Source organism: Balaenoptera borealis (assembly GCF_965194805.1).
Source record: "Balaenoptera borealis genome assembly, chromosome: 12".
NCBI classification, from domain to species: Eukaryota; Metazoa; Chordata; class Mammalia; order Artiodactyla; family Balaenopteridae; genus Balaenoptera; species Balaenoptera borealis.
Window position 1 is genome coordinate 6,055,368 of NC_138869.1, and position 27,131 is coordinate 6,082,498.

General features: G+C 56.2%; 1 protein-coding gene across 2 annotated transcripts; it reads left to right on the plus strand.

Moving 5' to 3' along the window:
* Nucleotides 1-2,244: 2,244 nt before the first annotated feature.
* On the plus strand, nt 2,245-25,724 carry RAB43 (RAB43, member RAS oncogene family). Of its 2 annotated transcripts, none has more exons than XM_082345321.1 (3): nt 2,245-2,581; nt 22,770-22,953; nt 25,358-25,724. In XM_082345321.1, the coding sequence occupies exons 1-3, from the start codon at nt 2,384-2,386 to the stop codon at nt 25,606-25,608; spliced, it is 633 nt and encodes a 210-aa protein (XP_082201447.1). In that variant the 5' UTR covers nt 2,245-2,383; the 3' UTR covers nt 25,609-25,724. The 2 variants fall into 2 exon arrangements, with proteins under 2 accessions (XP_082201447.1, XP_082201448.1); XM_082345322.1 differs by having other exon boundaries at nt 22,776-22,953.
* The last annotated feature ends 1,407 nt before the right edge of the window (nt 25,725-27,131 follow it).

The window sequence follows — 27,131 nt, forward strand, 5'->3', positions numbered from 1 at the left end:
AGATAAAATGCCTCTGTGCTATCCAAGAATTTACCACCAAAGAGAGGAAATGCAGATATTTTTTAACAGCATTCCTGAGATATACTTGACATACCATAAAAACCTACTGCGAGTGTACAACTTAATGATTTTCATAAACCTCCTGGGTCATGCAGGCCTCACGACAGTCCAGTTTTAGAGCGATTCCATCACCCCACAAATGCAAATGGTGGCTGTGTTTTCTGGCAAAGTCCATACCCAGGCCAACACTCCCCACCCCAAACCAGTTCCAGGCAAGGCCAGTGGAGAGGCCAGTTCAGCTGGCCAGCCACTTGCCCAGTACACCCACAGCTGCCCAAGCCTCCTCCCTCTCCCCGTGCCTGTGGTTGGTGGGACTTTGGCCCCTCCTGGAGCCACCTTTCCCCTCCTCCTCTCCACCTGGTGCTGTGGGTAGCCACTGGGACAGACGTTTTCTGGGGTCCTGGGCTTTGACGTGTCCCCGCTTCCCAGAGCCAGCCCAGTAAGGGGGAGAGCCGTCCATCCCCTGTCCTTCAGCCTCCTTCTGCCTTGGATGGAGGCTGTGTCCTTGGCTCCAACGTGATGTAACAAAGCTGGGCTCCCACACCTGCTCTCCCTGGCGCTTGGGGAGCTCCTGTCTGGTGCTGTTGGGTGTTTCTCATGGGAGTGGAGATCAGTAACTCTTCCCCCATCTCCGTGGGTCTGCCTTTGCCTCCTGGTCCAGTCTCTTCCCCACTTGGCCAGTAAAGCTGGTCAGGGTCCTTGGGGGTCCTAGTCCTGGTGAACTTGCTTTCTGTGGTCTCCTTAAGCTACAGGAAGGCCGTCTTCCCTTTCCTACTGGGGAGGGTATGGATTTTTCTCTGCTTTGTTCACTGATGGATTCCAAGGCCTTAGGACAGTACCTGACCCATAGCAGGCATTAATCTAATTTAAAAATTACATGGAATTGAAGTTCTGCGGCCCCTTTGTAAGGGTACTGTCTGAAGGGGGCAGGGGTGTTCTCAATTTCCTTCCATCTGGGTAACTGGGGAGACTCTGGGGAATAGGTCCTATGTGATCTATTTTAAGCTCCTGATAGACATTTGGGTCTCACTTCTCTGAGGAGCCCTGGTTCAGCAGGCCATCTGGGGAGCGGGTCTGCCCTAACACAGAACTCCCCATGAAGCTCCCTTGTTCCTCAGCTCAGGTGGGTCAGTTCCCCCAACTGGACCCAAATCCCCAACTGAGCCAGCCCATCCTGAGACGGTTGGGCAGCTGCTTCCACCACTGCTAGGCTGCCTTTTGGGCTTTGGAATCCCCCAAACCTAGCCTCCCACCAAACGGGGCTCCCTAATTCCACTCTTCCAGAATCCTGGGGGGGTCACCTTGAGCACACAGCCCCACAGGGATTCTGGCCTCCTCCCCAGTTCTGTAGCCAGCTTAGTTTTTGGCCTCATGGAAGCCTTCCCGTTTCCTCCTTGCAGTGTGCGCCAGGCCTTTCCCTTCTTCAGTACAGGAAAAATGCTACCGCCTCTCCCATCCTCTGTTAGAGGGATTCTGCAGCCCCTTTGGTGTGAGCACTGAGGTGACCCAGTGGTCTCCCTTCCCCAGAGATCCATTCTAAAGGAGGCCATTCTGGGCCCAAGGGCAGGGTTAACAGGCCACCCTTCCCTCGAGTCCACTCCTTCCTGTGGGTCTGGGAGAGACCAGGTAGGAGAACCCAGGTTGGTAGGAGAGCCCAGGGAGCTGGCTAGGCCTGGGTGAGCGGGAGGTGCGGGGGCGGGGGGGCTGGGGGGAAGAGGCGGAGGCAGAGGATAAATGGGCGGTGGGGGGCGCGGCGGGTACTGGGCTCGGTGCTGTGGGCGGGCTTAAGGGCGGGGCCGAGGAGTGTTAACGGGCTGAGGGCAGCCTTGAGGGCGCAGTCGGGATGGGGACGGGGTCGGGCGCCGTGCTGGGGGCGGAGTCTGGCCGGGGCGGGTCTGAAGGTGGATTCTGATTGGGTCAAGTCTGAGGGCGGAGTCTCATTGGAGGCGGGCCAGAGGCAGTGCCGAGGGCCCAGTAGGCCTGGGGGCGGGACTTAGAACAGCGCTGGAAGAGTACGGCCGGGGGCGGGCCCGGGGCGGTGCGCAGCGCGGCCCTGAGGGCCGGACTGGCCTGGCGCGGCGCGGAGGGCCGGGCCAGGCGAGTCCGGGGCGGGGCCGCGGCCGCGGGGTCTGGCCGGCCGGGCGGGCCGGGCTGGCCGGGGCGGGCCGGGGCGGGCCGGGGCGGGCCGGGGCGGGGCGGCCGGCGGGCGGTGGCGCCCCTTCCCCAGGTGTTGCGGCGCTTCCACGTCGCCAGGCGGCCCGCGGCTTGCGCGAGCCCAGGCCGCCCCAGCGTCCGGAGCGCCGGCCCTTGGGCTCCCGCGGCCATGGCGGGGCCGGGCCCGGGGGACCCGGACGAGCAGTACGATTTCCTGTTCAAGCTGGTGCTGGTGGGCGACGCGAGCGTGGGCAAGACGTGCGTGGTGCAGCGCTTCAAGACAGGCGTCTTCTCCGAGCGCCAGGGCAGCACCATCGGCGTGGACTTCACCATGAAGACGCTGGAGATCCAGGGCCAGCGGGTCAAGGTGGGAGGCCCGGCCCGTGGTCGCCGCGCAGCCGGGCCCCACAGCGCTAGGGGTCGGCCAGGGCCTTGGAGGATCTCCCCGGAGGGGTCGGGGTCGGGGGCCACGGCGAGCACCCGACTGGTCCGCGGGGGCTGGGGTCCCCTCTGGCCCCCTGTCCGAGCAGGCCTGGGCCTGGGCGTTGGGGCCGGCCTCTGGGCGCAGAGCGCGGGCCTCGGGGCGCTGGGGTGCTCGTGCTGGGGGGAGTGCGGAGGAGAGGCCCTGCCCTCCGAGCTACACCCCGGGGGACTTTGCTCCAGAATAGCGTCTCCGCTGCCCGGTGGCTGAGCGCCTCGGGTGCGGGCACGGGGGGCGCCTGGCCGGCCTGCCCCACCGCGGTCGAAGGCCCCAGCTCGGCCCTCGGGTTGGGACCCCAGGCAGAAAGGGACACCCCCGCGACTAGGAGGGACCAGGAAGTAGTTGCTTCTAGGACCGGAGGGCCAAAACTTTTTGTCAGAATTTCCGGCCTGGCCACGCCTCCCTGCAGTCTCTTTGTGGACCTGGTGGTGGAACTTTACTCGGCCGGGGCGGCCCAGGTCCCCTCCCCCAGCTGCAGCCTGATAGGAACTGAAAACTTCACGGGCCCCGGAAGGTGGGGGAGAGGACCGAGCTTTGGCAGTGGCTCCGCACTAAACCGGCAGGATGTGGATGCCACAGAGTCCTGGCAGTGGTCTAATAACTAATATTTGTGATTAGTGAATCAGTTTCTTAACCTGGGTGTCAGCCCTCCCGAACGGAGTGAGAGACCATTGTTCTTGCTCGGGAACTTGACTGAACTGCGCCGGACGGAAATCCTTTCCCCTCTTTGGTGGTTTTGAGTTCCCACCGGCTCCGGGACGGCTCCTAAGAGCCCTGGGCGGGGCAGCACAGGGCCAGGGCATCTCCTGGTATCTCCGTGTTTTCAGGTGGAGCCGGGTGATTGAGTCCCGGGAGCCCCGGTACTGTGGCGCCCGGCCTCCCTGGGCTGCTGTGGGCCTGCTACCGGTTGCCTTTTGCCAGGGTGCTTAGCTCTTTGTTTCTGCAAAAGTGGGATAATTTCTCCCTCCTGCCCCAGCATGGAGAAAAAGTCAGCCAAAAGCCTTTCCATGCACACGGTGCCTCTGGAGTTGATGTGACAGGGGAAGCAGAAACTCCCTGCCAGAAGCGTTGCTTTTTTTTTTTTTTTCTTTTTTTAACAGTCTTTTGGGTTTCTGTGTGTTTTGGGTCTCCTTAGAATAGGAAAAAAGAACAAGGTGTGGCAGGAAGCTTTGAGTCATTATTCGGGACCATCCTTTGGAGCAGGTGGTGAGGGAAGGGCTGTGGGATGGGGTCCGAGGATGAGTCTGTGCCCTGAGACGCTGCCAGCAGCCACGGGGAAGTGGCTAGTTGAAGGATAGGCGTAAACAAGCAGGCGGCCCGCTCCTGCTCCCCCTCCCTTCCCCTCTCCTCCCTTCCCCTTCCCCCTCCCCTTTCCCCTCCCCCTCCCCTCCTCTCCCCTCCCCTCCCCCTCCCCCTCCCGTCCCCCCTCCCCACCCCTTCCCTTCCCCTCCCCTCCCTCCCCCCTCCCCTCCCCTCCCCCTCCCCCCCTCCCCTCCCCCTCCCCTCCCCTCCCCCTCCCCCCCTCTCCCCTCCCCCCTCCCCTTCCCCTCCCCTCCCCTTTCCCCTCTCCCGGTGCTGACGGTGGTCAAGGAGGGGCTGGGTGTTCCTGTTTACCTGGCGAGATAACCTGTGCAGAGCCCTGGGTGCACTGTGTACCGAGCACAGGTTATGCAATGCAGGGCAGGCACTTCTCGATTTCTTTTCCTGCTGGTCACCTTCAGATTGTTCTACTTGGGAGGCAGCTGGGTGCTTCTGGGATCAGGAGAGCAGTGTAGGCATGGTAACCCCCCTAAGAGTTAACAGCAGCTACCCCTCTCAAGAGTCTGATGTGTGCCAGCTGTTTTACAGATGTGTTCTTGTGATTAACCCCACCTCACACGGGGCAGGCTTCCCCAGGCACACAGCTGGGAAGTGACAGACGTGCAAGTTTTCTTCCAGCTTTTTGGACTCCAGGGCGTTGGGGTCTTTCCCTACACCAGACTGCTTCTTCTGATTGCATGGAGTGGGAAAGCCTGTGCAAGTATTTACTTCCTGATCTTGCAGCCAGAGAATCCTGAGGCCCAGGCACTGAAGAGACTGTGAATTGCAGTTGGGTGGGTGGGGTGAGAGGACAGCCTCCCCGGCCCCGGGTGCTGGGCTCTCGGGACTCAGCGGGGGCAGGTCATTCTTCCTCACCCATAAACTATCTCTGGGGTGTCTTCCAGCAATGTGATTTTTTAAAAAATCAAGTTTATTGAAGTTCAGCTTCCACACAGTAAATGTGCCTCACTTCAGGTGTCGAGTTCTGTGAATCCTGACAAACGTATGCAGTCCTGTCACCACCACCACATTCAGCGTATAGATTCCTTCCATCAACCCGGAAAGTTCTCCTGTGTCCCTTTGTGTCAGCGTCCTCCCTTCACCCCAGGCTCTGGCAACCACTGATCTGTTTTCTGTCCCTATAGTTTCAACATTGTGGTTTTTAACTGGAACCTTTGAGGAGCCAGAGTTTATCGTTGTTGTTTCTGGAGAAAGCATGTCCACATCAGGGATTTAGTTTAAAACCTTCCCAGGCCTGTCTAGGGTCCAGCAAGCATCCAGCAGGATCTCAAAGCCGCCTCTCCTGTGCTTGCTGGCTCTCGTTGGCTCTTGAGGAACCTCAGAGAGAGATCACCTAGCGCTTTTCCAGCTGCTCTGTGCTTGGGAAGCTGCGGACTGAAAGGGGGAGGCCGAGAGACCGCAGGGTCAGAAGGGCCTTAACTAGCTTACTTTTATCCACTTTTATATTGAGGTTCCACTTGTCTTTGACTGAAGAGTTCTGCTGCCAAAAAAAATAAAAAGTTGGGAACAGCACAGATTGAATTAAATCCCTTTATTTCTATAGTCACTTCCTCTTGCGACCAGAATGACATCCCAACAGCTGACCTGTAGAGCTGGTCCCCTGTCTGCCTCAGCCACTTCATCTCCCTGCCTCTGCCCCACACTCAGTCCCCAGCCTCACTGGCCCTTTCTGTCCTTCCAACATGCCTGCCTCAGGCCCTTTGCGTCTGCTGCCCTGCCTGCCACATTCCACCCCCAGATCCCCGTGTAACAGCTGCTTCATCATTCGGCTGCCACTGCACAGGCCACCTCTTCAGAGAGGCCTTCCCTGACCTCCCAGGCCCTCCGTCCCTTTACGGGGTAGGTTCATAGCATTTACCAGGACTTGACATTCCCTTGTTTGTGGGTCTGTCCCGTACAGTGTCCGCTCCTTGAAAGTGGACACCGCCTTGTGTACCTGTGAATCCCCGCACCTACAATAGTGTCAGACACACGGTGCTCACTACCTGTGTGTTCATTGATTTTTATTTATAGGGAGGAAGCTGAGGCCACAATAAAGGAAGTGACCGACACGCCCAAGGCCCCACACAAGTCAGTGGCAAAACCAGGCTTTGAACCCAGGGTCTCCCTGGCTCCTAATTCCAGCGCCTATTTTTACCCTTGACTACCCTTCTGAGTCCCTCTCAGTTCGTAACGATGACCCTGAGATTCTGCACGTTAATGACTCTAGTGAAAAGACAACTGTGGTCACCGCACTTGGAGAGAAGCATATGGACTTGGGCATTTTCTAGACTTTCAGGAATGAGGGTGGAAACCCCAAGGAGTGTCAGGGTGTTGTCAGCTAACAGAGCATCAGGCAGCCCTGGGCAGCTCCCGTAGCAGCCCTGCTGGTGGGAAGGCTCTGGCCGTGGCGCGGGCCCCCGGGCGGCCCTGTGTGAGTTCACTGGGCTCTAGCTGTGCAGGCTGAAGCTGGGGGCAACTCTGGGAGCTGCTGGCCTCTCAGCGGTGATGTCTCTGCAGGAGAACCCTGGACTAGGTGTCCAAAGGTCTGTGCAGCCTCATCCTAGCCCTGGCCTGTCCCTTGTCCCTTCCTGGAGCCCCGGGCTTCCTCCTTTGTGAAATGGAACGAATGATCTTTGCTCTGCCTACTTCTCAGGGTTGTTGGACGGCTATGGACACGCTCAAAATAGTTACAGATTCCCCTTGTATGTTTTTGGATAATTCATCCACATGGTTCAGAATTTCAAAATTTCAAAGACATAAAAGGGCGTACCGTAAAAAAAAAAAAAAAAAAAAACAGAAAAAAACCAACCCTCCTTTCCACTTCTGACGCCCTGTAAGAAAAGGCAGACAATGCTACGCATCTCTTGTCTCTCTTGAAAGTGCTATTGTGGATAAAACCGAGGAATTACAGACATAAGGGATTATTTGATTGTTGCTGCTGTTAGCATTTTCCTCCCTAGGGATTATTATTAGGATTATTTCTTAACCTGCCCCTCCGCACCTCACCGTCCGCCAGGAAATCTCAGCCGGTTCTAAATCCTGAACACATCCTCCGAATGCTGCTCACCCACCCTTATCTGGGACGACACAAAGGCCTCTTATGTAAACCGGGCTGTGCACCTCACAGGGGACGCGCACACGGGTCGGCCCTGGACAGCTGGGCCCCTTTATTCGGCCTTCTGTCGGGGTCACTGTCCCCATGCTGGGAAGGCAGCCAGGGTCCTCCCGCACAGAGCTCAGTCTCTGCCCTGGGGCCCGGGGCCCCACGTTGCGGGACCTTGCGCTCCATCGCTCTCCTGGTCCCAAAGCGCTTCTTTTTAAAGTTTGCATCCTTAGCCTTTCCAACTGGGGGTCTGGCCTTGCTCATGTGCTTTTCCTATTTGGATAAAATTGGTTTGACTCTTCCGGTTTTGATCAGAAATAGCAAAAGGATCGCTAGATAAGAGATAAGTTCTGGGTCACGCTGGTTGTCTGAAGAAACCTGTCCTTGATGCCGGTGACAACCATCCTCGTGGCAAAACGAACCTGCCTCCTGAGGTTTCTGCCAATCCCGAGGCAGCACGTGCTGTGGGAAGATGGTGGGAAGGGGGCCAGTGGTAGAGCCTCGGGCCCCAGGTCACAATCTTGGCTCTGCCGCCTGGGGCACGTGGCATCACCGCTCCTGATCTGTCGCCTGTCAACCCCTAGCTTAAGGACCTGACGCACAGCAGAGCATCAGCAGGTGGGAGCTGACACGGGCGTGAGTCCTCTGAGAGAGATGGTGGCCTGGGTCTCGGGAGGCTCAGCTTCTCAGTCTGGCTGCCCAGCTGCCCCTGTGCACTGATCTGCTTCCCCAGCGATGAAATGAAGGCAGAATCCCCACGTCCGTGCCGTGGAGGGCCCGCTGTGTATGAGAAGGCGAGCCCGCTGGGGTCACAGGGGGGCGGGATCGCCCAGACCGGGCCTCCTCACAGCTCAGGGCCTCCACCTGCCTCCTTTCTTTGCTTCCATCCCTTTGGTGTTTCGGCCCCTTTGTGTTTTCCTTCCTTCCATCAGCCCCTGTGTGACCCTTGCAGAGAGGCTTTGGGCGTGAGGTATCGTAAAGCTTAGTAGTAAGGGGGCAGTCCTCCCTCCCTGAGTCCCCCATCTCCCTAGTTCTCACCACTGTTCTCGTGCTCTGTTCTGCCTGGTCCTTGCAGCCGCCTGGTGAGACCCCATTTCACAGACGGGGAGATGAAGGCCATGTGCAGCAGGTCTGAACCAGAACCTTGCCTGCCAGCTCCTCGTGTGGCGCCTTTTCCTCACTGCCGTGCACACCCTCTACCACTACCAGCCGCCACACGCACGTGTGTGAGCTCATGCGTGTGCGCACACACAGACACACGTGCATGAACACCCACACGGAAAGGTTTGGGACCAATGTGAAATCTGGGCCGTCGTGTATCACTTGCATTTTACATTTTCTTACGTTTTGATTAGCGGTGTCACATCAACATACTAATGCCATCTGCTTGTTAAACAAATCCTTATTAATTCAGATTAATTGGCAGAAGGGGTGCTTATGGCCAGTGTGAACAAAAGAAAGCACCTGGCTTCTAGAATGGCCTACATAATGCTGGTTTTTAAAAATTTATTTATTTATTTTTGGCTGTGTTGGGTCTTTGTTGCTGCGTGCAGGCTTTCTCTAGTTGCAGTGAGCGGGGGCTACTCTTCGTTGCAGTGCGCGGGCTTCTCATTGCAGTGGCTTCTCTTGTTGCGGAGCAGGGGTCTAGGCGCGTGGGCTTCAGTAGTTGTGGCTCGCGGGCTCTGGAGCACAGGCTCAGTAGTTGTGGCGCACTGGCTTAGTTGCTCCGCGGCATGTGGGATCTTCCCGGACCAGGGCTCGAACCCGTGTCTCCTGCATTGGCAGGCGGATTCTTAACCCCTGCGCCACCAGGGAAGCCCCGTAATGCTGTTTTATTGAACGTACAGCCAGTGCTGGTAGGTAGAGGCGTCTGCAACCTGCTCTGGGGATGTAGTGAGTCAGGACCGTTAGTCACCAGCAGCGCCCTTCTCCGTGGGTTACGTACGTGTCCCCTCCCTTCTTACCTGCCCTGCTTGGCCTTGCAGGCCTCCCTCTCCTACCCTAGGAAGAGGTCAGAGTAGCCCTAGACCAGGTATGTGACTTTCCACACAGGTTGTTTAAAAGGCAACAACCTGGAGCTTAGATGTGTCGCTAGGACCTGTCCCTCTCAAAGTGGTCTCCTTGGGGAATTGCATAAGTATTTCCGGATGTTGGATCACAGGGTGGGTTTGATGACTCAGAAGGGTCAGAGGCCACCGGAGCAGAGCCTGCCACGCTGTCAGGAGGCCTTTGGTCCCAGATGAGGTCTGACTGTGAAAGCAGAGTCCAGGCTCACGTCAGGCCGGGCCTTGCCCGAGGGCAGTCGCCATGTGTGGGCGACAAGGTTCGTCCTGATCCCAGAGGCCTGCAGAGGTGGCCTCCGCCTCACAGCGGACAGTCGGCGGGTCGTTTCCCTTCCGCATGTCAGCTTCCTTGGGCGCCATGTGAGGAGGCTGGACCACGATTACTGAGGGATTCCATTTTCCTTGAGGAAAGTTCCGTGTAGTTTCAAGCCATGCAAACAGCCCCACCTCTGCCTTTTTTTATGTCTGAGAAGTGTAAAAATCAGGTTTTTTTTTAATTAAAAATATTCTGTTTATATTTTTCAGTGAAACACTTTGATTTTTTGGTTTAACTTGTTTTTTACTCTCGGGTTTTAAGTCTGTAGTGGGGACCCGAACAGTGGATGATTTCATGATGAAAAAATGGATCACAGGATAAACTTCAGTTTGCCAGCTATGAATTGTCAGTATCTGCCATGTTTGCATTACAGATGAAATACATGGGAAAAATCAACCTTAATATTGAAATCACAAGGTAAATACCTCAACGTAAACTCCAGCTCTGCAGTTTGCCTCGGGTTATTTTCCCCAGAATAAGCCCTTGACCAGTATTGGCTGAATGAAGGAGCGAGTGGGGGGGGGGGGGGGGAGGGCGGGGAGAGGGGGAGGGGCATGTCTGCACCGGAGGTGGGTCCGGAACCTCAGCTTGCAGAGTGGGGTCCATGCGAGAGCGGGGGGGGGATGGAAGGCCCCCGTGTGCTAGGATGCCTGAGGCAGTTTGCTGTGTGTGTGTACGTGTGTGTGTACATCAACACGTTATTGTTTTGCTTTACGTAAGTCAGCCTTACCTGACCATCGTGTCCGAAGTAGTACTCCACCAAGTTCCTTTTAAAAAAATCTTTATTGAGATATAATTCATATACTGTGAATTCCCCCATTTAAAGTGTGCAATTTTCAGTGTTTTTTCCTGTTGTTTTGAATACTCATCAGGGTCAACTTTAGGATATTTTCATCACCCAGACAGGAACCTGGTAGCCGTCAGCAGTCATGCCTATCCACTCTCCCCCAGCCCATCTCTGTGGAGCTGCCCCTTCTGGACACACGTGTACATGGAACCACACACTGTCGCAGGGTCCTTGGGTCATGTTTTTGAGGTCTGAGTGACTTCTCATCCCTTCCTCGCCCTGCTTAGTTTTTCTTCCTAGCGCTCCCCCCACCCCCCAAGTCACACTCACCGTGTCGTTCCGTGCATCTGCACCTGACACTGTGCCTTCCCCGTGTGTCCTGGCAGGTGAGTAAAGCACTCTCTCCAGGTGATGGGATATTCCCATTCATCCTCTCTGAACTCAGTGGGTGTAATCAGTATGAAAAGTCCCGCGCTCCTGAAGCTCTATGGGATTCGCTTGTATTGCTTCGATTCATCCCTTCTTGTCATTCTCCCTGTCCTCTGGAGGTTGCGCAGGGCGGGAGCTGGGCTTAGGGTCTGGCCTCCGTAGTGACAGCGTGTGCTGCTGTGCTGTGTGCTGGCAGCCCGTGCCCCACCTTCCAGATCCCTGATTTACTTTTCAGCTGCATCTGTTCCGATGTTCATTTCATCTTCTAGTTTCTGCATTCTGACAATTATGTTTTTCATTTCCAAGATCTCCAGTTGGTACTTTTTCCTATCAGTAATATTTTCATTCTCAGGATATTATTAATACTTCTATTTTTCCCAATTTTTCACCGTGAAAAAGTTAAAAAATATAGAAAAATTGGAAGAATAACATAGTGAGCCCCATATATGCTCTACATAGATTTAACAGTTGCTCATGTTTTGCTGAATTTGCCTTATCTTTCTGTATGTGTAATATAAATTTTTTTATTTGAAAGTAAGTTGCAGATAGCATGATACTTCACCCCTGGATACCTCGACATACAGCTTTTAAGAATAAGCACAGTGTGTTATCATACCTAAGCAAGTCATTGTTTCTATAAGCATCTACTTAGTCCATTTTTAAGTTTCCCCAACTTCCTCCAAAATGTGTTTTATAGAGTTTTCCCCCTTGAGCTGGAGTCCAGTGTGGGTTTAGTCCAGAACGATGTCTCACTTCTGTTTTGATGACTGATGTTTTTTAAGAGTCGCTTTCTGGATTTGTCTCCCATTTCCCTCGTGGTGTCTTTTCCCTTGTTCCTCTATCCTTTGTATTTTCTGTAAACTGGAGGTTGAGTTTAGAGGTTCAGAGACACTCGGGTGGAAGGGTTTTGGCGAGAATGGCTCACGGGTAATGTTTGCGCCCACACTGCCCCACGGCAGGCGGGACGTGATGAAGGTCCCCCGCTGGAGGTGAGGCCAAGTTTGATCTCCACTCACATTTATTGTTAAAGACTCCTTTTTGCTCCATTTTCCTTTGTTTTCTTTGTGTCTTGGGTTATAATTTAAGAGCCAGGGCCTTGAGCTGGCCTCTTCTGTCTGGAGCAACAGACAAGTTAAGTGAGATGAAAAGGGAAAAACACCTAAAACTTAGAAGGTGCTCTGTCGAGCTTAACCGTGGTTGTTGGCTGGAAGGTGCCATGTGACACCCAGGACAGAAACTGCACGTCAGTGGGTTCAGGGTTTGTTCTGTGAGTACCTCCTCTCTCCCAGGTGCTGTTCTAAGTACCTACAAAAGGAAGACACATGAGATGCATCCCTGTGCCTCGGAGCTCACGTCTGGCTTGGGGGACAGACGTGCAAGCACCTAAGTAGCATGGGTGCCGTCCATACTGCTGCTGCAGGGACTGAACTGCCAAACCAGGAACTGAATCATGCGGCCTTACAAGCCGCAATGTGTTTACTGTGGCCATAGCAGGACCAGATATTTGAAATTCGGACTGTTCCTGCTCGGGTGCCGTGCTGTCACGGGGCTGCTTGCCTGGTGCCCAGGACACAGACGACGCGCAGTCCTCTTCCCGGGCTTGGAGCTGGGCGTTGAAGGAGGACAGTTCCCAGTGAGGAAAGACAGGGGCTGTGCTCCTGGGCCGTGTTCATGTGCAGCCCCGGAGGCAGGAGAGGGCCTGGTGTTCATCCAATCAGGGGAAGCGGGGCCCCGTGGGGCGTGGGAGCCGCCTTCCGGTCACGCTGGAAGGTGTGCGCTGGGCCAAGGAGCGAATGGGTTGGCTTTGTCTCATGCTGGGTGGCGGCCCAGCCGCAAGTCCTGGTCCAGGCGCTGCGGCCCCTGCTCTTGACCTCCCTGGGGGGCACAGACTGCTGCCTGGCGTCCTGCCTGGGTTTCGTCCCCACGTACCCCATTGTGCCTGAAGGGGCTACAAGCGGGTAAGAGGTCACCGGTGAGTCCCACCTTGGTCGCCAGCACAGGGCCACCAGCTCCCCAGGCCCTCCTCGCTGCACCGGGAGCTCAGGCTGCCCACATCCCCCATGGGCGGAGGCTGGGCCTTTCTTCCCGCCAGGACTTAAGGACAGGCTGACTGATTGCTGCAGGAGGAGGGGGTTTCATGAAAAAAGCACAGGACATGGTCTGTGGAGGAGCCGTGCACACAGCGAAGGGCACAGGTTTCGGAGTCAGACTGAGCTCTCCTTTCCTGCGCCCTGGGACCCGTCTTGTAAAAGGCTCTAAGATGCACCTGCAGGGCTGCCTGAGGATGGAATGTACCGAGACAGGGAGCTCCGGCAGAGTCAGCCTGGAGGGACTCACAGCGCGTCTGTCACCTTCATCACCCGGGTTCCCACCACTGTTCCCAAGATGCTGGAGGTGAAACGCAGGTGCTGGGAAGCCACCTGATCACCCTTGGTCCCCCGGCTGGCGGAGCAGGGTGGGGAACCAGGGGTCCCGCCTCCCTTCTTCCAGTGGTGGTGGCGCTACAGGGAGAGCTGCATGGTGACAAGGGACACAGAAAGTTGCCTCTGACGCTGGGATCCTGAGCAGTCGTGTTTCGGGGGCGGGAGGAACCTGGGCCCAGGAATCTGTCCGCAGCCCTTGTCAGCCGCTGGGAGGCGCGTCTGCGTCAGGTCCGCGCGGCCCCCCCGTCCGGTGTTGCTGCCCCGGTTCTCCTCGCTTAGCCTCCATCCCCTCCTGCTTGTCTCACCGCTAACACATTGGAGGTTTTGCAGGGTCTTTACCGTCGCTCCTGGAAGTGCACCTGCCTCTCAGCCGAGGCTTGTTTTCCATCCCGGGGCTGAGCTCTTCCCTGAAGACTGAGGCAGGAGTGACAGCGTTTGGCCGGGGAGTAGCTTGCAGACCACCTCCTGGTTCAGACTCCTCACATTCCGAGACACGATGAACAGCAGCATGGGGGCTCGTATTTGGGTCTGTCCAACCAGTTTTTGGAGTTTTGTCTTGAGAACTAATTTTTCCAAGGTCCCTTTCTGCTATGAAGAAGCAAGGAACTTCCCACTGCCGGCCTCATCCTGTGGGAGAAAGGCTGTTCAGATAAAATCCTCTTCTGTTTCCATCGGGAGGGACGGTGCTGGACAAAGGTTCTGGGACCTGAATCGCCAACGGTGCAGTTGATTTTATTTATTAGGTTTGTTTAACCTACTAAGCAGAATTGACTTCCCACCGGGGCACGTGGCAACCCTCCCTGGAGAGCAGCCCTTGCCCCGCCAGCCTCATCTCACTCCCACTGGCCTGACCGCAGGACCTGCCCTCAGAGGGCTTCCTTCCTGGTCAGGCACCTGCTCTGTGCCAGGTTGCAAAGGAATGAGATGGGGTCTGTCCCCACCAGAGCCCGTTTTTTGTTTTTTTGTTTTATTTGTTTTTTAATTTTTGGCTATGTTGGGTCTTCGTTGCTGCACGCGGGGTTTTCTCTAGTTGTGGCGAGAGGGGGCTGCCCTCCGTTGCAGTGCGTGGGCTTCTCACTGCGGTGGCTTCTCTTGTTGTGGAGCACGGGCTCTAGGCTCGCGGGCTTCAGTAGTTGTGGCGTGCGGGCTTCAGTAGTTGTGGTGCGTGGGCTTCAGTAGTTGTGGCTCACGGGCTCTAGAGCGCAGGCTCAGTAGTTGTGCCACACGGGCTTCAGTAGTTGTGGCTCACGGGCTCTAGAGCGCAGGCTCAGTAGTTGTGGCTCACAGGCTTAGTTGCTCCGCGGCATGTGGGATCTTCCCAGACCAGGGATTGAACCCGTGTCCGTGCATTGGCAGGTGGGTTCTTAACCACCGCGCCACCAGGGAAGTCCCCAGAGCCCATTCTTGATGGCGAGAGGCAGACTTACAAACCAGGAGCCCCACACATACAGCCCTGGGCCAGTTCCCACCGTGAACCGTTTCGTTTGGCCTGCGTAGTGGTGGTTTGCTGGTTTGTTTTTTATTGAATTTGCTTTAGGCAGGATATCCTTTTCTGTCACCTTGCTGCATTTTATGTTCCCTGCCTGGCCCCCAAAGGCACCCAAGTTTGGGACAGTTGACATCCTGTGTGTTGTATGCTGTCATAGAGGCAAGAGTAAAGGGCTGTGGACCACAAAGAAAGGAAAGCTGAGTCCGCTTGGTGTGGGGCCCAGGCCTGTGCGTCGGGGAAGCTCCACTGACCAGGTGACCTTGAACTGGGGCCCTGACGGTTAGGTAGGAGTTCACCAAAAGGTCAACAGGAATGCAGTCTATCCTAGAAAAGGAGATAATGACAAAATGATAACACCCTTCATGGGTGTGGGGACCCAGAGGGGCACTGTGAACTGGAGTGGTCAGGTGTGGCGCTTAGAAGGAAAACAGCCTCGTCCCTCACCTTGATACCGTACTTCCCCTTGAAATCCCCACCCCACCTGTTTGAAAGGGGTCACCTGACTGACCCCTGCGGAGCTGGAGGGGGGCAGCTCCCCTCTCCCGAGCATCCGTGCTCTGGGAGCCCTTTTCCATCCTGGCCGGGCCTCAGTCCTACCCTCTGTGCCCCAAAGATGCTTCCGGACTTCACTCTGGGTATCAGCAGCCCAGAGAATTTCCCCCAAAGTCAACTGTCAGTTGAGAGAGCCTGGCTGGGAAGGTCGGAGAAACTGGCGATGTGCCCGCTGGGAGGTGGGTGGCAGGCGGGCGTTGGGGAGGGGGCTCGGGTGTGATCCGTGAACAAGGCCCCCGTCTGTCCAGTGAGTGCAGGTGGAGAACTTCCAGGTGGGGAAGGAGGTGGGCGGGGGTGGCGGCTTCAACTTGGCAGGCAGGTGCTCACCCAGCCGACGGACCGTGTATTCATCGAGTGCCTTCTACCTGCCAGGTGCTGTGCTGGCTGGTGGGCTTATGCAGAAAGCCAGCCAGACACAGCCCCTGCCCTCAAGAGTCCCACGTGAGGGAGGGACAGTAAACATTTAAGAAGTGTGCGTGCGCGCCTGTGTCCAGCCAGGCGGCGGAGGGGCTGAGGAGGGGCCGTGGGGTGCGGGGCTGGGATGCTGAGGGTCTGGGACAAGAGCGTTTCAGGCAGGGGCCTTGATGCGGCCTCCCGGGAGCCGGACACGCGGGGTGGGCGACGGCAGAAAGTCGGGTCCTGTGGGGCCTGCAGGCGATGCGGAGGGCTCGGGGGACCCACTTGAGGGCGGAGGCTGGAGAGCGGAGGGGCTGCAGGATCTCAGCCGGGTTCTGGCGGCTCCACAGGGGCTGCCGTGTGGGGCGTGGACCGGGCGCTGGGCGGGTGGGGGCCGTCCGCAGGGAGCCTGGTGCCGGCTTGGCGATGATGCGTGTGAAGGCGCGGGAGCCGCAGAGCAGAGGGGCCTCCACACCCATGATTTCCTGGGCGCTGGGCCCCTGCCGAGGTCTGTGGCGGGGAGCAGGCAGGCACACGGGCTTGGACCCAGCACGATGCCAGGACACCTTCCTCGGCCAGTCACGGCACCTCCAGAGCTGGCTTTCTCCTCTGTGACGTGGGGCTCACGGCACCTGCCCACTGCGTCCACGCGGCGCTTCCGCTCTGGTTTCTAAGGCAGGGCCCGGGCCTGTGCTGCCCGGGAGATGGCTCAGGACGACGCTGCTCTGCTCGCCTGCTTCTCCGGTAGCTCAGGTGGCCGCTCAGCCTCGTTAACCTTCTCCGCAGCCTCCCCGGGGCCCTGCCTGGTGGAGGAGCCGTGCTTGGCTGCCGGAAAGCGGGGCCGCTCCCAGCCTGGCTTCTCCCAGCTCTTGGAGCACAGGGGGCATTCGGGCCAAGCCGTAGGGCCGCCTCTGTAGGACCGTCCTCCACCCAGCAGCCGGCAGCTTTACAGACGTAAGTCGGGGCACGTCCCGGCTTTGCCTGGGCTCCCTGAGGACAGCCGTAGGCAAGAGCGTGCGCGGAGCTCATCTGTTTCTAGAACAGAGGAGGGAGGAAAGGCTGTGGAGGCTGCATTCTCTTGTGGGTCCCTCTGTGAGCAAGTGGGGCTTGATCGGGCCCGGCATCTCCTGCCCTGCACTGGCTGAGTGTCATTCCATAGGCGGGTGGGTCCCTCTCATCTGGGTCACGAGTCCCGAGTGCTTGGTGGTTTCCAGCCGGCCTCCTGGGCTAGGATCAGGGAGGCTCGAAGGCTGTTTCTGTGCGAGGCTGGTTGCTGCGGCAATGGCTGGAGCACAGGGTGCTGCTGAGACACGCGAAGCGGAATGAGAGGCGTCTGATACACATCCCCTGCTTCGGACGATCTGCCGCCGTCTCCCACCACAGTGAAGTAACGCCCACCCTCGGGCTCTGGCTCCAGCACCGACGGCCTCGCCTTCCGGGGTGCTGCTTTGCTGCCATCTGGCCACACTGCCCTTGCTGTGTTTCCAGCGTGGCAGGCTCTGACCTGCCTCTGGGCCTTTGTCCCCCACGCCTGAACACTGTCCCCACGACCGGCAGGAGCCTCAGCCCAGGTGCCCCCTTCTGTGACCACCCTCGGAGGTGCCATGCGGGGAGGCCCTCCCGTTACCTTTGCTTTCTTCAGGGTGCTTGTCCCGCCTCTCTGCAAGTATCCCACTGGCTTCTTCTCGTCTGCCTCCTTTTTACTGGAAAGGGAACTCTGTTCCTGTTTCACCCCCTGCTACATTGCCAGTCCTTCCAACAGGGGCTGGGACACGGCCGACGCTCAGTTCGTCCTGAATGAACAAATGTGTGGTCGTGCACACAGCCCGGTGTGCCTTTCTTTGGGCGCTTTACGTGTTCTACTTTGCATTAAAGCTCCTTGGCGTGTATTAAAAGCGCCAGCCCCAAATGATGCCAGCTCAGTAACACTGTTAAGTGGACGCGTTTATCCAGCCCCCTCTCTGCGCCCGGCTCTGAGCACGCCGAGTCTGTCATTCACCCTTACGGCCCCTTTTCTGACAGATGAAAACTGAATGAGGTTTTAGCCTGGAGACACCAAGGTGGGAAGTGGCGGGATTGGTTCAGGATCTCAGGCTGCCGGGCCCGAGCACTGACCCTGCTCTTCCTCTTCCCCTGGCTCTGATGTGGGGAAGTAGGATGAGAATATTACCAGTCATGAGAAGGACCTACTTTCCAAAAATATTTCCTCCATTACTGCCCAGATTTCACGAGTGGGTTGACCCACATACTGTAATCTGTTGTGTTGGGTTTTTAATTTATTTTTAATTGTTATCGGTTACACTTGTGTATGATGGTTCAACAAGGCTTGTTACGAAACGGTCCCCTGATACTCCCCTCTGCCCCCAACCTCTGGGGGCAATCGCTTCCGGCTCTTCTCTGTTTCTCCTTCTGTTGCTTGTCTTGCTAACCCTCCTCACCCAGGTACACGCATCATCTATTGACTTCCTGCTTTGGAAGATGAGGGTTTAACTCTCAGCACTACCCTAGCCCCCATCACAGACACGCACGCGTGTGCGCTTGCACGCACACACACACACACAGACACACACTTTGCATCCTCCCAGTAGAGGCGTGTGGTAATGTTGATTAGATCAGCATTAAGTTCCTTTCAGTTCTATTCGCAAAACATAGCCCCAGTTTGATCACTCCTCCCTAACTTCACTGCTACGACTGTGGTCTTTTACCTGGATTATGGCCACAACCGTCTAACTGGGCTCCCCTTTTCTGTCCTTCCTCTTTTTTTTTGGCTGCACGGCTTGCGAGATCCCAGCTCCCCGACCAGGGATTGAACCCGCGCCCTCAGCAGGGAACCCATGGAATCCTAACTCCTGGATCACCAGGGAATTCCCCGGCCTTGCTCTCTTTTGATCTGCTCTCCGTACCGTAGTCAGACTGATCCTGTTTAAAAGTAAATTTGATTGGCTCAAAACTCCCTGGCTTCCCCTTCACTCACAGTGACGGACAAAGTTCTTGCTGTGGTCTCCAGGGCACTGCATGACCTGGCCCAATTCCTCGGTCATCCCTCATTTCTCTCTCCCTTTTCACTCTGCTCCCAGCCCACTGATCTTCGTGCACCCGTCATGTCTCTGCCTCAGGGCCTTTGCACTTGCGCTCTCTCTCCCTGGAATGCTTGTCTCGCAGGCATCTGCACAGCTAGCTAACTTTCTTCAGATCTTTACCCAACTGTTATCTCAATGAGGCCTTCCTATCTAAAACGTCATTCCTCACCATACTTGATAACTTCTTCCTCTGCTTGTTTTTTTCCGTCTTATCACTATCTAGCATACCCATTATTGTATTACTTATTTTACGATAAATATTTTATTTATATTCTGTATTTCCATATAAACAAATATATATATACGTATTACTTATTATCATCTTACTTAGCATCTGTCTCCTGCACTAGACTGTAAGCTTGAGCCCAGGAGTTTGCGTCTGTTTCCTCCGCTCTCTCTGGTACCTAGAACATAGAGCAGGTGTCCAGTAAGCGCTGTTGAAATGGCTGAATGAACACGTTTTGGTTAGTAAGAGCTGTTCACGGCTGAGCCATGTAGCACTGTCTTTCACTCCCCGTGCTCCCTCGTTTTTCCTGGTGGTAGTGATCATCTTGTTTCCGCGTGGGGTCTATGTATTTACCATTAACTCAGCCCCAAATTCTCCCCTAATTGGCACACTCACCCTCTCTATCTGCCCCACATACTGTGTAATTGTCCCCGCAACGTCTTGCTGCCTCTCAGTTCCATCTTCTTGAAGAAGTCTCTCCCAGAGCGTTCTTAATTTCTGTTTTAGATTTTCTGTGGCTAGAGGAATATTCTGTAAGAATACAATCTTTTGAGATTTACTGAGGCTTATCTTAAGATTTAAGATCTTATTTAATCAAAGATTAAATACTTGGTATTGATTTTTCTTCAAGTTCACTGATTCTTTTTTCTGTCTCCATTCTGCTGTTTAAGCTCATCAAATGAGTTTTCCACTTCACTTACTGTACTTTTAAGTTCTAGAATTTTGACCCTTTTAAAATATGTTTTTAGAAATAATTTCCATTTCTCTAACTGAAATTCCCTATTTGCCCACTTAAGAGTGATATTTTGCTTCAGTTCTTTGAACATATTTTCCTTTAATTCTCTGATCATATTTAAAATAACTGCTTTAAAGTCTTTGTCTGCTAAATCCGATGTTTGGGCCATTTTGGCATCATTTTCTATTGACTGCTTTTCTCTCTTGGGGTCAAATTGCCTTTTTTTTTTTTTTTTTTTTTTTTGCATGTTTAGCAGTTTTTTAATTGTATACTGGAAATACTGGTTGATACTGGGTAGTGACTCTGGATCGTGTTTGAAGGGCACTGATTCATGTCCTAGTAGTCAATTCAGTGACTGGCTGATCACCTTGAACCTGTGTAGCTTGTCTTCATGTTCTGTTAGGGCAGAGAGGTGCAAGTCTGACAGTGTTTCTCTAGCCTTTTACCTTGACAGAACGCGGCCTCCAAACCTGAGAGCTTGGTTTAGGGTTTCCTGGGCAGGTGTTGGGAGGCCCGCCTCTTGCCGTGGCCCTCACTCGTAGGGCACAGCCTTCCTGATGTCTCAGCTCGGTATCTGGGTGCTTCGCAAGGTGCTAAGGCGGCCTCTTGCCCGTGGCTGGGTTGGAATATCCCCCAGCAGTACTCAGCCTCCACCCCCGGTGTGTCCTCACCCCCGGAGGAGCCCCTCTCTGGTTAGAACCTGGCAGCCTCACCCTGTGCACGGAGCCCGCGGGCTAGGACCCACCAGGGACCCCCCCCCCCCGCCAACATCGCTCCTCATCTCAGTCACACCAGCTGCTCCAGGCCCCGTGCCCTGCTTGGAGTCTAGCCCCCTGTCCTGTGGTCAGGAAACCGTCCCCAGTAGACTGCTGGCAATCCTGAGGCGCCTGCCACGAGTTTTGCTTCTTTCAAGGATCAGGGTCTCGTGCTGTGTTGTTTACATCCTGAAAACAGTAGCCTCCCATGTTTTTCTCAGTCTCCCGCTTGTTTAAGGAGGGAGGTCTCGACGGCCACTGAATACTCTGCCGGAACTGGAGGCTCCCGGCCGGCCCGCATCCTGGCTCGCGGCTTGGCTGCTGTCTTGGGATCTCCCTACCACCCCGGGGTTTCCCTTCGCCTCTCTTTTGAGTTGAATTCTTTTTCTGGATCCCCCATTTTCTTCCTGTTGGTTGATTTCAGCAGCTTCCTTAGAAAGGGGGGCAGGAAGGTAAATTTTTTGAGGCCCCTGTGTCTGAAAATGCCTCTGTTAAACCATCGCACTTGACTCATAGTGATTAGGTGGAGAATTCTAGGCTGGAAATTATTTTCCCTTGTAATTTTAGGCATCGTTTCATTGAATGTCTAATGCGATATGGATCTTTTCTGTGAAGCCTTCAAACCCGTTTTTCCTTTCTCTCTTTTTTTTTCCCTGCAACTTTTTAGGGTCCTTTCTTCTTCCTCACTGTTCTGGAGTTCCCACGGCCAAGTGTCTTGTGTGGGTCTGTTTTCCTCCACTGTGTACTTAATGGGCCTTTTCAATCAGTTCTGGGGAATTTTCTTGAAGCATTTCTTTGATTTTACTATTCTTTTTTTTCCCAAAACTCTTACTATCCTGATGGTGGACCTTCAAGGCTGGTTCCACAATTCCTTTTCTCTCTTTTCCATCTCTTTGCATTTTTTTCCCCTACTTGGAAATTCTTCAAGTTTATCTTCCAACCCTTATGTTGCATTTTTCATTTATGTTATATTTTTAATTTTCAAGAGCTCGTTTTTCCTTTCCGAATGTTCCGTCTACTTAAAATAAGAGTGTTCTTTTATCATTTCATGGACCTTTTCTTATCTCTGAAAACACTGATGATTATTTTGGAGATGGTTTTGAGAAACTCTGCCTAGTTTCTGTTTCCGCCAAGTTGCCTTTTCCCGTGTCTGCTTGGCTTCTGTGTTTGATGCTCTCCTCTGGGGTGTGGAGGGGAGTCCTAGGTCGTCTGGATCCCAGGCTGGTGTGGTGCCAAGGTCCCGCCTTTCACGTCACCCCTGCGTGAGCTGTGCCCCGGGGCCTGCTTCCTGGAACCTCTCACCCTGCAGAGCAAATGGGACGTCTCAGGCCGGGGGTTTGGTTTGGCGAGTCGTGGCTCAGAGCGCGTCAACCGGTGGACCCCTCTTGTGAGGCCCAGGAAGAGGTGGTCACCTCCACAGTGCCAGGGCCAGAAGCCCTGCCCGCAGGAACTGTCTGAGGCCTCTGGGTCTGTCCCCACCCTGGACGCCCCTTGAGAACAGGGTAAAGAGGCACCCAGAGTGCTTGTGCCCGCGGAGGAGGCTGGATGGCCCGCGGCTCAGGATGTCACCTTCAGGGCCCCGAGGACCTGTGGCCTGTGGAGCGGAGAAGGCAGGCCCTGAGCCGCCGAGAGCCCTGGACCCGCCCATCTGGTGCCCGCCGCGGCGCAGCCTCCTGGCCCGGGCACAGTGACCGTCCCGGTCGGCCCCCGGCCCAGCCTCCGCCGCCCTACCTGGGGTCTCGGCCGCCATCCTGCTGCTGCTGCTGCTGGAAGCCAGGGCTGCTCCCGCCCCCCGGGCGCCCGTCCAGGCGGGCCCGGCAGCGGCCCTGATGGGTGCTGGTGAAGTGAGGACCTGGGCGGGAGGAGGGCTGGGACCGGGGTTAGGGTTAGCAGGCTGTGCCAGCTGACGGCAGAGGCCGCCTGAGAGGAGCCTCCCCAGGCCGTCCCTGCCCAGCGTGAGCATCTTCCCCGGCGCCGCTGAGGCAGAACAGAGAGCCTGAGTGCTGGGGGCCTCCCGACGGCGGGGGCAGCGGGCACTCGCGGCCCAGAGGGGCAGGCACTGGACACGGCACCAGCAGCGAGCCTGGTGTCCCGGGCAGAGAGGATTCAGGGTCCAGTGTGCTTCCCGCCACGGTGCAGAACCCACCCCCTTGTCCTGGGACTCTGGAGGGGGAAACGGGGCTGCCCGCCTCCCCTTTGCTCCCCCCGTCCTGCTCAGGCCGCTGAGCTGCCTTCCAGGGGCTCAGAAGGCCTCTCTGCTCTGTCCACCTTCTGGCCCGTCCTACGTGGTGCCTGCCGAGGTGTGGCCGGTGGCCTGCCCCCGGAAGCAGCGCTTTGGGGGTGGGTCTGGGGGCTCGGCCTCCCCGTCCCCTGCGCTCGGCTGCACCCCCGGGTTCACGGGACCCCTGTTTCTTTAGCTGCAGATCTGGGACACGGCTGGCCAGGAGCGCTTCCGCACCATCACCCAGAGCTACTACCGCAGCGCCAACGGGGCCATCCTGGCGTACGACATCACCAAGAGGAGCTCTTTCCTGTCCGTGCCTCACTGGATTGAGGACGTGAGGAAGTACGCGGGCTCCAACATCGTGCAGCTGCTCATCGGTGAGCGGGGGCCCCTGCGGTCCACCCGTCTGTCTGTCTGTCTGTCTCTCTCTCTCTTTTAAACAAAGGGCAAGCAGAGCACAGAGAGGGCTGAGCTTGGCCAGGTAGGAGTGGAGCCAGGACCATGATCTAGAAAATTCGGGGACTTCTCTGGTGGTCCGGTGGTTAAGACTCTGAGCTGCCACTGCAGGGGGCACGGGTTCGATCCCTGGTCAGGGAACTAAGATCCCACATGCCACGACGCGCCGCCAAAAGAAAAAGAAAATTCAGATCCTGCTAATCACTTGTAAAGTTACAGTCAGAGTGGAAATGAGACGACGCAGGCCAGGAAGCGGTCGCCACGTGGCCGCACCTTGGTCCAGGCTAGTTCAGTCTTCATCATGTGTGTTCTCATAACCCTGCCTGCTCCTCGTGTGTCAGGGACGGGGCCGAGGGTCAGAAAAGTGAAGTCATTTATCCCGGTCCACATAGCCTGTGAGCACGTAAACGTGGCCGATCGTAATTCAGTGACCTGCTCTGTCGGCCACCCCGCAGGGGGCGCTTCTCAGGTGTCCACGCTCCTCCCCGTCACTCTGAAGTCTTGGTGGAGGGCAGACGCCGGCACCACCCGCAGAGCATCTGACTCGGGAGCGCTGGGTGGGCCCGTGAATGTGCATTCCTAACAAGTTCCCAGGTGACACAGTGACCCCACTTTGAGAACCGACGCTGCAGGGGGGTGCCGTGACCCCCATTTTACCTTTTCCTCCTGCATAAACTTCCCGGGCCTGGATTCAAGAAGCTTTGGACCGTGTGTGTGGTCCCTGGGGTCCTCGTCCCAGCAGTCAGGCTGATTCCTCTAAGGTGAGCCAGTGCAGATGGGCCTGGGCCGGGGTGTGGGTGCTCTAGGCGGGCTGGACGCCCCGGGCAGGAAGGGAGCTCTCCCCACCTGGCCTGATGCTCCCCTTTCATCCAGGACTTTTTTTTTTTTTTTTTAGTTTTTTATTTTTTTTGGCCACGCCGCTCGGCTTGCAGGATCTTAGTTCCCTGACCAGGGATCGAACCGGGGCCCCCTGCAGTGGAAGCGCAAAGTCCTAACCACTGGACCGCCAGCGAATTCCCAATCCAGGACTTTTAAAATAAAACATTCTATCATAGAGCATTCTATACAAGGACATAAAAGGAATAGCGTAACAAACCCCAGATTCAGCAGAGACGGCAAGTCCTGTCCACGTTCATTTCAGCCCTCGGCCCCTCCCCCGACCTCATATTATTTTGAGGCAAATCCCAACACCAAATGATTTCATTTGCAAATGTTCCAGTGTGAATCTACAAAAGATACAAACACTTAAAAATATATAATAACAGCACGTTTTTCACATTTAAAACATACTGACATCTCCTAATACAATCAAGTTAGCTGATCTGTGGTCAGATTTATAATTGCTCATAAATATCACATGTGCTTTTCTTTTCACTTTGTTGAAATCAGGATCCAAATAAGTTCCAAACATTGAAATTGGTTGCTGCATTGTTTAAGGTTACCAAAGAAATTGCAGATTTTTTTTTTTCCTTTTTTTTGGCCATTCCGCGTGGCTTGCAGGATCTTAGATCCCCGACCAGGGATTGAACCTGGGCCCCGGCAGTGAAAGCAACAAGCCATAACCACTGGACCGCCAGGGAATTCCCTAGATCTTCATAGATGCTTATCTATTTTTTTTGTCCCTATAATCACATTATAAAAGTCAATCACTTAGAGACTTAAAAAAAATTCTTGTAGAAATTGGACCAAAGAGCAATTGACCAGATTATTTAAAACACAATGAAACATCTCACACCTCATGGGAGAAGCAAAGGTGTGCTCTCAGGGGCAGCTGTAGTCTGTGCTCTTATTCTCAGAAAAGCAAAATAATCAAAACCCACAATCTTACAGAGAATTTAAAAATTCCAAAGGAAAATAGGAGAGCCTAAATAATCAGAATAATGACAAAATTTTAGCCAAAAGAAATAGCAAGGCCAGATTTCTTTAACTTCAGCATTGGTGGAGTGCCCGCTAGGTGCTAGGTCGTGTCCACTGTGTCATTTAATCCCTACTCCGCAGAAGGTGGCGTCGTAGATGGGGAGGCTGAGACTCAGAGATGGAGTGAGTTACCCAAGCGTCACACAGCAGGTGACAGCAAGCTGGCGTCTCTACCCAGGTCTTCTTCCAGCTCTAAGCGCCCTGTTCTTTTCACCAAACCTTCCCGCTTCTATTTCTTAGGAAAAAGCAATAAAGTGCACAAGCCCCTGGCAAAGATAAGGAAGAGATGAGATGAGGGACTAAAGGATGGGATAAGAGCATTACAGATAGAGTCTAGGGCTCTCTGCCTTTAGCTGTAGCCGCGCCCGCCTGGGCCCTGGGCCTCACCACTGCCCCACCTCCCCGCAGGGAACAAGTCGGACCTCAGGGAGCTGAGGGAGGTGCCGCTGGCCGAGGCGCAGAGCCTGGCGGAGCACCACGACATCCTGTGCGCCATCGAGACGTCAGCCAAGGACTCGAGCAACGTGGAGGAGGCCTTCGTGAGGGTGGCCACGGAGCTGGTCATGCGGCACGGGGGCCCCCTGCTCAGCGAGAAGGGCGCTGACCACATCCAGCTGGACAGCAAGGACGTCGGAGAGAGCTGGGGCTGCGGGTGCTGACCGGGGAGCAGGGCAGGCAGGCGGGGCTGCCCCACCTCCTCCCGCCCTCTGGCCGCCTCGCCCAGCCCTCCAGAGCTGGCCTCCAGGGTGCCAGCCAGATAAAGGCCTGGAATTACCCCGCCTGTGGCCTGGATGCTTGATGGGAGCACTGCCCTCCAGGAAGGAAGAAGCAGGATTCCTCCCGCGGGAGGCCCTGTTGGCACAGGGTAGGGTGTGGGGCCCTTCCTGCCAGCCAGCCGCTGTCCCCACCACACATGGCGCGTCCCAGGACTGGCCTGAGCCCAGCGGTGTGGACCTTGGCCCAGGGGCTGGGAGTGGGACCGTTTCACACCCGAGGCCGCAGCAGGGTGTTGCTCTCCAGGGATGTGGCCGGAGCTCCGGGTCCTCCCAGGGCATTCCAGGGCCTCCTGTGCAGGAGCAACGGCCCAGCAGACTCAGTCCTGAGCTCCATCCCGGGGTCCCTGCCTCCCTCCTTCCTTCACGGCCGGCTCTCAGCTCACGGGCGCCCGGGGCCGGCTCCTGCCTCAGCGGGGCCTCCCTCTCCCATTTCCACGGAGCTTCTCGTTCTCACCGGGACGACGGTGGGTCACGGCCCACAGCGCTCGTCTGCTGGCTTGGGGCCCAAAGTTTTGCCACTCAGGTTGCAAAAGCAGCGAATCCTTTAGCTCTGGCTCTCAGAAGCTGGGGGGTAGTGGGAATGAGATAGGAGTGTGGACATTTAAGGGAAAAGTAAACGCTCGCACCCCTGAGCCCCGCCTGTCCCACCCCACTTGCAGAGATCCTGCCACGTTCAGAGCGCCAGTTCCCCCGCCACTCCCAGTCTAGCTTAGAGAGTTTCCCACACAGAAAAGGCGCGGCCCCGGCAGGCCTGGGTCTGGGCCCACCCACGCTAATGGCCTCTGCGTACGCTGGGCACTGAGGGTAGACAGCAGGGGACCGGGATCACTGGGGCCCTTGGAAGCAGCACCGTTCTCCGGGTGCAGCTCAGAGGGGCGCAGGGACCGAACTGGGGGAGCAGGTGGTCTTCCCAAGCCAACCTCAGTCCCTCCCATCAGCCCAGTTCAGCCCTGCAGGCCACCACCCCCCCCCCCCCCCCCCCCCCGGTATGGGGCCCCAGGAAATCAGCTGCTCTCAGAGCCGTGGGCGAGGCCACATCCAGGAGACACAGCCCAGGGCCCCTGAGAGCCCAGAGGTGCCGCCCAGCTGCACTCGGGCTCCCTGCCTGCCATCCCGGCACCTGGTCTGCGTCGAACCCCCCCAGGCAGGCCTGGACGCAGAGCCGAAGTCGGACGTTACCAGGCAGCCCCAGGAGGCGGGTCGGGCGGGGCTGCCGGCCCTTCCAGCCGCGGAGGCTGAGCCTGGTCCTGGAGGGGAAGGACGCTGGCCTGGCCGGGCCAGGAGCTGCTGAGCAGGGGTCAGCCCGCTGTCGGCCGAGGCGGGTGGGAACTGGGAGCAAGAAGGCCGCCTGGCTTCCCTCCCCCGTCCCCGCTGATGGGATGGGGCCCAGCCCCTCCACCTGCACA